Raw genomic sequence first — 13,092 nt, forward strand, 5'->3', positions numbered from 1 at the left:
AAAAAATGGAAGTTAAGGATAATTATAAAAAGATCCAGGCCGGAGTATAGAGCCAAGATGGAAAAACATATTAATACTGCCAATGCTAAGAAAGCTTGGGATAGTCTTAATGTCATGATGGGTAGGGATGCAAATAAATTGCAAAGCCTTCCAGGGGATAACATCACTCTGGCAAATGAATTGAACAAGTTTTATAGTTGGTTTGATGCAGGTTATCACAGTGTGTCTATGGACAATGCATGCAGTTTGGTAAAAGACTGGAAACCTATTACATTGACAGAGAGTGAGGTAGTAACCAGTCTTGCAAAGATTAGACCAAGTAAGGCTCCAGGCCCTGATGGCCTAAGGGGAAGAGTCCTCAAAGGCTCTATGTATCAGTTGAAAACTGTTTTAACAAGATTATTCCAATATTTACTTGATGACAATGTGGTGCCACACTCATGGAAGTTATCCAAAATTATGCCAGTCCCAAAAAAGACCAGGCCATCAATTCCAAATGATTTTAGGCCAGTTGCCCTCTCCAGTATTTTAAGCAAGTGTATGGAGAGGGTGATACTCACACATCTTTCACCCCTTCATGGACAGTTAGACAATTTAAATTTTTTTCTATAGAGATCAAAGGGGTACAGAGGATGCCACACTGACATAATTGAACATGATCACTAAATACCTTCAGCTTCCTAAAGCCTATGCTTGGATTTTATTTATTGATTTTAGTTCTGCTTTTAACTCTATTAGGATTTGTATTTTACTACAACGGCTTCTTACATTTGGTTTAAATGGAAACCTCTGAATGTGGATCAAAGATTTCTTATCAGACAGAACTCAGAGAGTCTTCATTAGAGATACTTTGTCTGACACAATCAATGTAAATGTTGGTGTGCCTCAAGACTGTGTTTTATCCCCTGTTCTGTTTTCTGTTTACGTTAATGAAATGCAGATCCATGATGACAATCTTTGTCTGTTTAAATATGCAGATGATATGGTTCTGGTTGGGTTAATGCAGAGAGACAATGATAATAATAGACTGGAATGCTTATATAAGAACAAAATTAGTACTTTATTGCAGTGGTGTCGAGAAAGTGCTCTGTTGATAAATGACAACAAGACAAAAGAACTCATTCACAGACAAGGGGAATTGAAGTCTTTATGTCTGCCTGTAATAATTAATGACCAGGTTGTTCAAATGGTTGAAGAATTTAAATATATCGGTACGATCATAGACAATAATTAAAATTTTTCCCAAAATGCAGATTACATTTATAAGTGAGCAATGCAAAGATTGTACCTTCTCAGGAAATTAAACAGCTTTAGTGTGAGTAAAGACGTTCTTCAAATGGTGTAAACAAGTCTTGTGGAGAGTATTCTGTGTTACAATATTACATACCGGTATGGAAATTTAGGGACCAGAAATGGGAGTAAATTAAACAGAATAGTAAATATGGCAAGCAAAATCATTGGAAGACCTCAGAGACAGATACACAAAATCTATACAACACACACTAGAAGGAAAGCAATATTGATAGTAAATGACCCATCACATCCTCTTTTTAAGAATTTGAAAAACTGCCATCAGGAAGATGTTATAGAGTGTCTAGAACAACAAAGAATATTTGTAAGAGATCTTTTATTCCATCGTCAGTTATTTTATTAAATAAATTAATTGTAATATTTATTTATTTATCTCCCTTTTTAATGATGTGCAATGGTTACCCACTTATCAGTATTGGTGTATTTGATTTTATAATAATAGTTTGCAAAAGGTATATAGTGTGTATGTCTATATGTTTAACTTTTCTTGTGTACTTGTCTTTGTGTGTTATTCTTGCCGGATTGTGGCCAAAGACAAATTTCCATGGAAATGGACAATAAAGTTCAATTCATTCAATGATCATTTGTATTTTTTTTTTTTTATTATTATTATTTTTTTTATATGCAGTGTTTGTTAATTGTCACCATCGTTGAGTTTTGTATGCTGAGTGTTGATATCTTGCGTGCCTGATTGACAACTCATGATAAAAAATTTATGATAAATGTGTGATAAATGTTTGATAAAATGTGTGATAAAACCAACCATATTATAGCCTAGCTTTGCAAACTTCCTTCATTGCTCTATTAAAATGAAACCATTTCTTTACTTTCAAATGCATCATATGGTGTAGTTAATATACATCATGGGCCGACATAAAGTCAACCACTAAATTGACTATTTTCTCCATACGTCACAGTACAATAAATTGTGTTCTTGAACACAATTGCACCAACTGGAAGGAATTGAATTAGTAATAAATAAGATAAGATCCCATCCAAAGGGAACTTTAAACACCATAATGGTGACTTCAAACAAAACATAATTTTCCCATAATGCAGTGCGATATTCAATATAGTAAATATTAATATAGTAAATATAATACAGTAAACGTGAACAAATGGGTTATGTCTGCTGGACTGTTTTTGTTTTATTTATTTCGTTTTTATAGCTATAAAAAACAAATGAACAAATAATATCAGCAGTCTGGTTTGCCTATACACTGTCTGACATCTCAGATATTGTGAATGTATGTGTGTGTGTGTGACAAGCACTAATGTAAACAGACTTGGCTGCGTGCTTGGATAATCGTGCTCGATCTGTCAATCTGTAAACTGTTATTGTGGTGTTTTTGTGATAGTTTGGCTGTCTCATATTATATGCCTGAAAAAGCTGTTTGAGTAGCTGTTTGTGTGAATGAACCGCATCTGCACCTAAGCAGACGTGGCTGCATACATGGGATGATCGCGTTTACATTTGATGATTGTGCATATTCAAGCTGTGAACTGTTATTGTGGTACTTTGGTGACCATTTGGCTGTTTGCTACATAAAAATATTATGTGCTTGAAAAGATTCTTTGAGTAGCTGTTTGTTGGATGAATGACAGCCGATACTAATGTAAACAAAAGGCAGGACGCATCGGAGGAAGATCGCATTTGATGTATTGACTGTGCGTATAAGAGCTGTAAACTTTTTATCTTGGACCTTTGGTAAGGAGTTGGATGTGTGTCTATAAAATAAACATATTCTGTGGTTTAAAAGACTGCATGGGAAACTGTTTGAGTGAATATAAATTACAGACGCTTGACCAGCGCAGACTGTGTCAGCGCAAAAGCTGTTTTGAATCCGGTAGCTTAGAATGTAAATGGTTGTTGCAGAAACATACGTGTGACGCTATTCTGTGGGGCCCAGTTATTAACCGTCACGTAATGTATTTGTGACAGTACAGATGAAAGGGTTAAATCTTGTAAAATCCTGGTAATTTTTACAGTGTACAGTACCTCACATGAGAGGTCACATGAATTCCAATGTCTTTACTCCCACTGGGCAAAACATTGCTGTCATTTGCATAAAGTTAAACTTTTCTCAATTTTGTCAAATCACTGGACACATCGCTGAAGGTCTGTCACACATGCCGCTGGAAATAGGCAACTCTCATTGAAAATGAATGACTTCTGGTCACTTTGTCACTGCAGATCTCTGTCAGTGTTAACGCCCCTCCAGAGTGAATGTCAGCCAGGTGTACAAGCTCAGAGGAGAGCTAAAGCCTCTCTTCCGGGTGATCCAGGTCATCACCCTCACTTAGTAAGACCACCCTGTCCTGACCCACATGGTATTCCTCCTCCACTCCACTAACCTAGTCACTTCATTCCTTCCGATATTTGGCCCATTGGAATGCATTCCAAGGCTTAAGAAGTGATGACGCTGAGAAAGCCAGACAAGTGGAAATGTGTCTTGCGTGTGTGTTGGTGCATATGAAAGATCGAAAAGGAGTGTGTGTCTGTCAGGGTCTCTTGCAGCTGGATGAGAGGTGTTGAGAGAGGAAAGGAGAGAGGAAGGAGAGGAAAGGGGGAAGAGGGGGGGGATGACTGAGCAAATCAATGCCAGGAGCACAGTGATGAAAATAATGAAAGACAGAGCTTAAAAGGATAGTTCACCCAAAAAGGAAAATTATGTCATAATTTACTCTTCCTCATGTTGTTCCGAACCCATATGACTTTTGTTCTTTCGAGATACTCAAAAAGAGATGTTAGGCATAATGTTAGAAAATGACAGCCTCAGTCACTATTCACTTTCATTGAATCTTTTATTACATCAATGAAAGTGAATGGTGACTGCAGCTTACTTCCTGTCTAACATCTCCTGTTATGTTCCACAGTGAAAGAATGTCATGTTTGGAACAAAATGAGAGTAAGTAAATGATGACAGCATTTTGATTTTTAAGTGAACTATCCTTTAAAGTTAAATCATTTACTCATCCTAATGCTATCCCAGATGTGTGTGACTATCATTCTTCTGCTGAACACAAATGAAGGTTTTTAGAAGAATATCTCAGCTCTGTAGGTCCTCACAATGCAAGTGAATGGGTACCAACATTTTGAAGCTCATAAAAGTAATCCATAAGACTCCAGTGGTTAAATATATGTCTTCAGAAGCTATATGATATGTGTGGGTGAGAAACAAATCAATATTTATGTACTTTTTTTTTACTACAAATCTCCACTTTCACGTTTACGTTCTTCTTTTGTTTTTGCCGATTCACATTATTTTTCTGTGCATATTGCCTCCTACTGGGCAGGGAAGAGAATGTGTAGTAATATAGGACTTAAATACTAATCTTTTTCTCACTCACACCTATCATATCTCTTCTGAAGACATGGATTAAACCACTGGAGTCATATGGATTCTTTTTATGCTGCCTTTATGTGCTTTTTGGAGCTTCAAAATTTTGGTCACCATTCACTTGCACTGTGAGGACCTACAGAGCTGAGAAATTCTTCTAAAAATCTTTGTTTGTGTTCAGCAGAAGAAAGATACACATCTGGAATGGCATTAATGGGGAGTATATGATAAGAGAATTTTAAATTTTGGGTGAACTATTCCTTTAAGCTTGAGGAGAAGGAAGGCAGAGAGATGGGCAGGAGGAAAGGAGGAGAGCCAGGTGTTATCCTTATAGCTGTGGTGGTTAGTGTGCTGATGTTTTGTTGTTTAAAGTTGAAGTGTGTAATTTCTGCACCACTAGCATCACCAAAAGGAATTGCAAAAATAATGGGTGCGTTCCATTCCGAAGGGCTCATCCCTATGCCCTAATCCCTTCGAAATCTTTACCCTTCAGAGTGAGAGCTTCGAGGGCTCAAAAATATTGGTCATTCGGAATACACTTCCACGTCATCTTCCCATGATAAAGAAGCCACTGTTACCATCACACAAGGCTGACACTAATGAAAATCACTTGCACTTAATGAATAATCTTTATACATAATGCAAACCGAAGAAAAACATTTTATTTAGCATTTTATGAAGAAATGAAAACTTTATATTAACATTTTTGTGTTTTATTTTAATAAAAAATATTAGCCAGTAAACAATCTACAGTATACTGTATGTTCAATTATTAAATAAAATGCCATGGTGTAGTGTATACTTCCTTAATGTTAACTCTCTCATTAGATTAACAGATTAAGTGAATTTACAGTTAAATGCAATATTTATATAACCAGTTTCAAACAAAAAGCCAAGGGTTTAAAATGTTTTTAAAAAGTTCATTAAAATAATTAAAGGCTTTTATAAACTACGGAGATTAAGGGATGTCACATGTTTTTAGAACCAGAGTGTGCAGTTGCAGCTGGTTTAATATACATTAAACTTCACACACTTGTAGTACGGTCCAGTTCTGGTCCACTTGGCAGCGAAGTGTCCATCAGTTGAACCCTACGGAAACGTGCCCTGTGGAGTCTGATTTGGAACACAGGGAAGGACTGTTTTCAAACAGTTCTCCCAAACACTCCCTATATCTTTCATTGGTCAGCCAAACAGACAGTCCCACCCCAAACTAATATAAAGAAAATTATTGAAAATGGCTATTAAAAATGGCTAGCTTTAAAGCTGATTTCATTTTGACACTGAGGATGTTTCCTGTCATGCATGGCCATTAGTGTGGACAGCTCAGAGAAAAGAGTCAATAGCACCCACTGTGTACGACAAACACACACACAGTCACTCCAGACGGCCACATGACCTGTATGACACAAACCCAGCACACACATCTGTATAAAAACAGACAGCTGAAAGACAGTAAATGACAATAACGTCGTTCCATACTGACCAATCATGCTTTAAAACAGCATTAAAAAGTTATAAAAACCATTTCCAATTAATCAAATCAATGCATGACAATTTTACTATACTGTATGTAACACCTACTTTTTAAAGTAAGCTCTTCAGCAATACTGAAAGAGTATGAGGACAGAGAAACTTTATAGAATGCATTAAAAATAAACACTAACCTTCAAAGTCCAAGATAATTCCTTCCAAATGCGCATTGACAGTGGAATCGGACATTTTGAAGATGAATCTGAGGGATCAGAGCAACCTTTCCCAGCAAGGCAAAACTCTCACAGACTCTGCGCTCCCCAGCTCCCAAACAAATCCCAAATTAGGAGGTAATGGGGGAAAAAAAGAAAGCGATCGGAGCAGTCCTCAGATCCAAGCCCACAACTTTCTTAAAAGGACCAACTTAGTTTTTCCTACTTCCTCCAGCTCTCTAAATGTAGCAGACCTCAGAATGAGAAAGCGATGACAACCCCCCACCCCACCCCTGCTCTCTCTCTCTCTCTCTCTCTCTTTCACTCTCTCCCTCTGACTCCTTCCCTCCCTCCTCCCTCTCTGACTCTCTGAGTTGTTCAGCTTTTAACCTGAATTATTCTCTCTCATACACACATCGAAACAGGAGTTCTTTTGCAATCATAGAAAAGATAAGGTAACTACTTTTATTGTTTTTTTAGATTATTCATATTGTGCGGATGTGTGTGAACACCCCTGAAGAAGTGGTCTATGCAAGAAATTGTAGGCTCCACACCGAGACTGCTCAGTTCTCAGCAGCAGTACATATTTAATCAGAATCCCTGAGGAGAGCATGTCTTCATTTGCGGCTTCCCCAGTAGTTTCCTGAATTTAAGCACATCTATTGCCTGAGGCCACCATGCGGCCCTTATAGAAGAGGGGCGTCATAAATCAGTGACCTCATCTCCAGCCCAGACTCTATCAGAGCTCTGTCTCTGCCCACACCTCCTCCAGAACCACCAGTGCACACTTTCATAAGACCACTCCAGATGTTCTTTTTGTGCAGTCAGAAAAGAACTGTTTAGCTGCAGAGTTGAGTAGCTGGTTATAGCACTTATACAAATTTGATCTGCTAACTGCAGATAAGGTGCCGTTCGACTGGTTTGTTGGGTTTTTACCATTTCCCAGAAGGAAATCTCCCTCTCTACTTAGCTGAAGGAAAAAAAATAGCTTAAACCAGTATTCATGTTCACACTGTTACAGGCTGATTTATGCTGGTTTGGTGTTGGTCTAGCTGGCAGACCAGAATGGCAATATACTGTTCACCCATAATTCTGTCATCAAGTACTCATTCTCATGTTGTTTCAAACCTGTATTGACTGACTGTTAGACAGATGGTTAGCCACAGTCTCCAGTCATTTTAATTGTGTGGAAGATTAAATGAAAGTGAATGGTGACTGAGGCTAACATTCTACCTAACATCTTGTTTTGTGTTCCAATGTAAGAAAGTCACACAGGTTTGGAACGACATGAGGGTGAGTAAAAAATGACCATTTTTATTTTTCCTTTTAAAAAGCCTGGTGGGGACACCAGCACGCCAGCATGATATGCTGGTCTTTTCAGAATGGTATGAAATCCCCGTCCCATGCACCATGCACCCCATGGTCCTGAAATCCTTAGCACCATGACTGCTGGGACGCACTATAAAATGGTTGGCTTTGCTGTAGACTTGGACAGTGACTATGCTTACTTGGACACCAGAAAGCGGCTTATTGTGAGAAAGCAGCATTCCGGTTTATATGTACTGTATTAGAGGCATACTCTTTACCCCCATATATAAATGGCTTGGTGAGAAAGCAGCTTTATCCATGGCAACGTAATTTCCCTGCAAAACTTGTATAAATAACAAACATGGCATCCAAGGTAGACTTTGCTACTTTATTCTCTGTTGCTTCAGTTTATTTCCAGATATTCCAGAGTTGTTGCTGTGTTTGTTTTCATAACTTTCCATCGCAACCTGCAGCAGAACTGCGCTGCAATATTGGGTTTTCCCTCTTACGTTAGACTCTGAAATTCCCCCAGTGAACAAGCCCATATACACGAACGTGAGGGACAGTCGATATTTTACATTGGTGTGTATAAATCGGCATAGTTTATAGTGTATATGCTTTTCCCACTGTACTCCCAGAAATGTTGAATTCTTTCAGCTGTGTTGACTTGTTGTTGGGCTTCATAATATGCACACACATGCGCACTCTTTAAACACTCATCAGAATGCTGCTTATGTGTTTACATGACCACATTAAGCAGCATTCTCCATGTGAAACCCAGGTGTGTAAAATGCTTTCTCTTAATTACCTTAAGTGGCATAAGAAAAACAATGCCGCTTTCTGTAAAAACTGGAATAAACCATCTTCTTAAGTGCATGTAAATGTTGTCAGTGATGTTGGAGATAGAGGGGTTACATCTTGCAATGACGGTTAAAGTGTCATAGGCCAGAGCATACAAAAACATGACATTCAAGCTGTATGTGACTAATCATAAAGCAGATTTTACAGCTCTCCGGGCATGTCTAATGCAAACACCAGACCCTTTGCATGCAGACATGCAAACACACAAATCCATATACACACTTTACAAATCCGGGAGGGGAGGAGTAAAAGAGAGTCAGTTATCAGAGTATAAACTGAGAGAGTATTCAAAAGTTAGCAAGACTGTGATTAATTATGCAACAGTTCCGGTCCTCGAACCTTACAGTTGTGCTCAAAAGTTTGCATACCCTGGCAGAAATTTTGAAATTTTGGCATTGATTTTGAAAATATGACTGATCATGCAAAAAAACCTGTCTTTTATTTAAGGATAGTGATCATATGAAGCCATTTATTATCACGTAGTTGTTTGGCTCCTTTTCAAATCATAATGGAAACAGAAATCACCCAAATGGCCCTGATCAAAAGTTACATACCCTTGAATGTTTGGCCTTGTTACAGACACACAAGGTGACACACACAGGTTTAAATGGCAATTAAAGTTTAATTTCCCACACCTGTGGCTTTTAAAATTGCAATTAATGTCTGTGTATAAATAGTCAATGAGTTTGTTAGCTCTCACGTGGATGCACTGAGCAGGCTAGATACTGAGCCATGGGGAGCAGAAAAGAACTGTCAAAAGACCTGCGTAACAAGGTAATGGAACTTTATAAAGATGGAAAAGGATATAAAAAAGACATCCAAAGCCTTGAAAATGCCAGTCAGTACTGTTCAATCACTTATTAAGAAGTGGAAAATTCGGGGATCTCTTGATACCAAGCCAAGGTCAGGTAGACCAAGAAAGATTTCAGCCACAACTGCCAGAAGAATTGTTCGGGATACAAAGAAAAACCCACAGGTAACCTCTGGAAAAAATGGTGTGGTTGTTTCAAGGAGCACAATACCACGATACTTGAACAAAAATGAGCTGCATGGTCGAGTTGCCAGAAAGAAGCCTTTACTGTGCCAATGCCACAAAAAAGCCCAGTTACAATATGCCCGACAACACCTTGACATGCCTCACAGCTTCTGGCACACTGTAATTTGGAGTGATGAGACCAAAATAGAGCTTTATGGTCACAACCATAAGCGCTATGTTTGGAGAGGGGTCAACAAGGCCTATAGTGGAAAGAATACCATCCCCACTGTGAAGCATGGTGGTGGCTCACTGATGTTTTGGGGGTGTGTGAGCACTAAAGGCATGGGGAATCTTGTGAAAATTGATGGCAAGGTGAATGCAGCATATTATCTGAAAATACTGGCAGACAATTTGCATTCTTCTGCACGAAAGCTGCACATGGGAAGCTCTTGGACTTTCCAGCACGACAATGACTCTAAGCACAAGGCCAAGTTGACCCTCCAGTGGTTACAGCAGAAAAAGGTGAAGGTTCTGGAGTGGCCATCACAGTCTCCTGACCTTAATATCATCGAGCCACTCTGGAGAGATCTCAAACGTGTGGTTCATGCAAGATGACCAAAGACTTTGCATGACCTGGAGGCATTTTGCCAAGACGAATGGGCAGCTATACCACCTGCAAGAATTTGGGGCCTCATAGACAACTATTACAAAAGACTGCACGCTGTCATTGATGCTAAAAGGGGCAATACACAGTATTAAGAACTAAGGGTATGCAGACTTTTGAACAGGGGTCAATTCATTTTTTTCTTTGTTGCCATGTTTTGTTTTATGATTGTGCCATTCTGTTATAACCTACAGTTGAATATGAATCCAATAAGAAATAAAAGAAATGTGTTTTGCCTGCTCACTCATGTTTTCTTTAAAAATGGTACATATATTACCAATTCTCCAAGGGTATGCAAACTTTTGAGCACAATTGTATATGACGAGAGGCGTTCCAAGCTCACATGCTTTACTGTTTGTATCACACCGCTTGTGTTTGTGGCATCCCAAACTAATGCGAAAGAGCAGCTAGATGTGTTAATTTTAATTTCTCTTTGTGAAAATAAAGATTTGAGCCAGCAGGTGGTGACAAAAGAACGTCTTGTGTGTGCTATGAGCAAGTTGGGCTGAAGTTGACAAACTGTGTGTCATCAGTCAGTGCGTGAGTTTCTTTGAAGTCATCCAGAATTGTCCCTCACTCATGATCGTTCAGATTACTACAACACTATAGCTGAGAAATAGAGTTAAAATGACAGCTTGAGCATTATTGCCGACCACAGTGAAGAGTCACAACAAACAGAGTAATCAAACGCTCAGGGCTTCTACCTGATACCCAAGTTTTCGAGTTGGGAGAAGACATAAACTTTCAACATGATGGAGGAGAGAATGCTTTCTGTGTCGGTGTCAAAATGAGAGTTCCCCAAGACATATACAAGAATGAATTTGGCGTCTTTCATGTTTTCTTGCCGACAACAAAACACTTGAATGTAAAATACTTGTAGGATAATTCCGATAGCACAAATGGCAGCATCACTCCATGACTGGAGTGGATTACTACCACACTACAGCTGAGGAATAGAGTTAAAATAACAGCTGTAGCATTACTGTTCATCACCGCAACAGACGCAGGTAATCACATGGTCAAAATCTCTCTCTCTCTCTCTCTCTCATACACAAACACACACATATCCTTGTTTCTCCAATAACTTGTTAGAAACAGCCCAAGCTGTCGTTAGTAGTTCTAAAGTGTGGTTTTCAAATTAGTAATGGAGACTTGGGCGCATCTTTCAAACAAGCAACGGCGGATCCTGAAAGAAAGTAGTTCCATACACAAGAATGTTTTTGGGACAATCCTTCCTTTTTCCCTACTTATGTATCTATTTGTTTGTTGAACTGTTGTATAAAAGCAATATAACAATCATGTTGTGTTGTCCATCTATCAGCACAGCTTTTGCTCGTGTGATATTGCTTTACTATAAAAAAATAACTTCATTCGTTTCTTTATGATTTTTACTAGTTTATACAAGCTGTATGTATGGTATGAGAATATTACATACTGATCTGTGTTAATAACACAGTAACTATAAAACCCACACTATAATCTGCACCTGGATAATTCCACATACAGTAAAGCTCTGTAGAATTCCACAGAATTTCCGCATAATACCTGTCATTCACAACTTTTACACTTCCCCCATACTCTTGCATGCTTGTTAATGAAATATTTTGATAATTTGACATTGCTTTTAGCTACCAACAAGAGTGTAGTACTCTTTGCTGCATTTAACACATTTGATCTGTTCCAGACTATAACCTTCTCGTTTCTTCACACCTTCTGAAAGATTATGCTAATGCACAAAGGTCAAATAAAGTGCTGACCTAGTTTTTTGTCTGAGTTCTTAGAGATGAAGTGTATAATTTCTGTGCCACCAGCGACACAGAGCAGAATTGTAAAAATAATGATTATTTTCAAACATGTTTCCAAAACTCTCCAACCACTGTTTGGTCAACCCAAATCTCACATCATTGGTTGTGTTTGAAGTGTTACATGTCTGCTCAAATGAACATGTTAGCAAAACAGAACAATGTTTACACTCTTTGGGAAGTTAATCTACCAACTTATAGTTGTCTCTGCACATTAATATACGAAGAATGAATTTTAACAAAAACTAAAGATATGTCCTCTTGTCTTTATCTTAATTAATTTATAATTGACTCTTACAACCAGCAACTGTCATCAGTGACATACAACTCTATACACAACATGCATACACATCCAGTCCTACACTCAAAACCCAGAAGTTGCCATTCATTTAACTTAAAGAAATAGTTCTATCATCATGTTCCAAACCCTTATGACTTTCTTTCTGCCTTGGAACACAAAAGAAGATGTTAGACATTATGTTAGCTTCAGTCACCCTTCACTTTCATTGCATCATTTTCCCAGATAATAAAAGTGAATGGTAACTGAAGCAAACATTTTGCAACATCTCCTTTTGTGTTTCACTAAAGAGAGAAAGTCAAACAGGTTTGGAACAACATGAGGGTGAGTAAATTATGACATAATTTTCCTTTTTGGGTAAACTAACTGTTCAAATCGCATTACAACCACTAGATGTCACTATAACACAAAATGTGCAGAAACAGCTTTAGCACCAACTCTTGCATGTAAAAACTGAAATGAGATAATTAACACTGGCATGATTTTTCAGAGGATGAGATCTCACAGGTTCTGTTATGAAGAGCATAAAGAACACTGCCAATACTCACTTCACACTGACATACCACAGAGAGCACAACTCTCCCTGAAGGTTCTGTAACCAAAACATAAGATATCCCTGACATGCGAAAATGCAAATAATTACTTAAGTATTACCTTCTCTTTGGGTGGGACTTTTAAGTAGCATGTGACCTACATTACATTGTGTTGCTAATTCTCCAGATGTGTATAAATTGTCTGTAGTACTCTTAATTTAGGACCTTCCCCTACGCCCTCAGCAGCTGCATGTTTACACACGGCCCCAGAACATCAGCCTATCTGCACTGGCGTCATCTCTTGGGACCCCATAAC

General features: G+C 38.3%; 1 protein-coding gene across 3 annotated transcripts in view; it reads right to left on the minus strand.

Moving 5' to 3' along the window:
- LOC127451319 (septin-9-like) overlaps positions 1-13,092 on the minus strand; it is a 148,488-nt gene that overhangs the window by 107,084 nt on the left and 28,312 nt on the right. The window contains exon 1 of one of the 3 annotated variants that reach the window (XM_051715907.1): positions 6,317-6,602. The exons of the other annotated variants lie outside the window; for them this stretch is intronic. Within the exon in view, the coding sequence (XP_051571867.1) occupies positions 6,317-6,371 (55 nt within the window). The 5' untranslated portion in view covers positions 6,372-6,602. Of the gene's footprint in view, positions 1-6,316; positions 6,603-13,092 lie in introns of those variants that run through there. 3 annotated transcript variants of the gene reach the window in all.

The sequence above is a fragment of the Myxocyprinus asiaticus genome, chromosome 14 (assembly GCF_019703515.2).
Source record: "Myxocyprinus asiaticus isolate MX2 ecotype Aquarium Trade chromosome 14, UBuf_Myxa_2, whole genome shotgun sequence".
NCBI lineage: Eukaryota > Metazoa > Chordata > Actinopteri > Cypriniformes > Catostomidae > Myxocyprinus > Myxocyprinus asiaticus.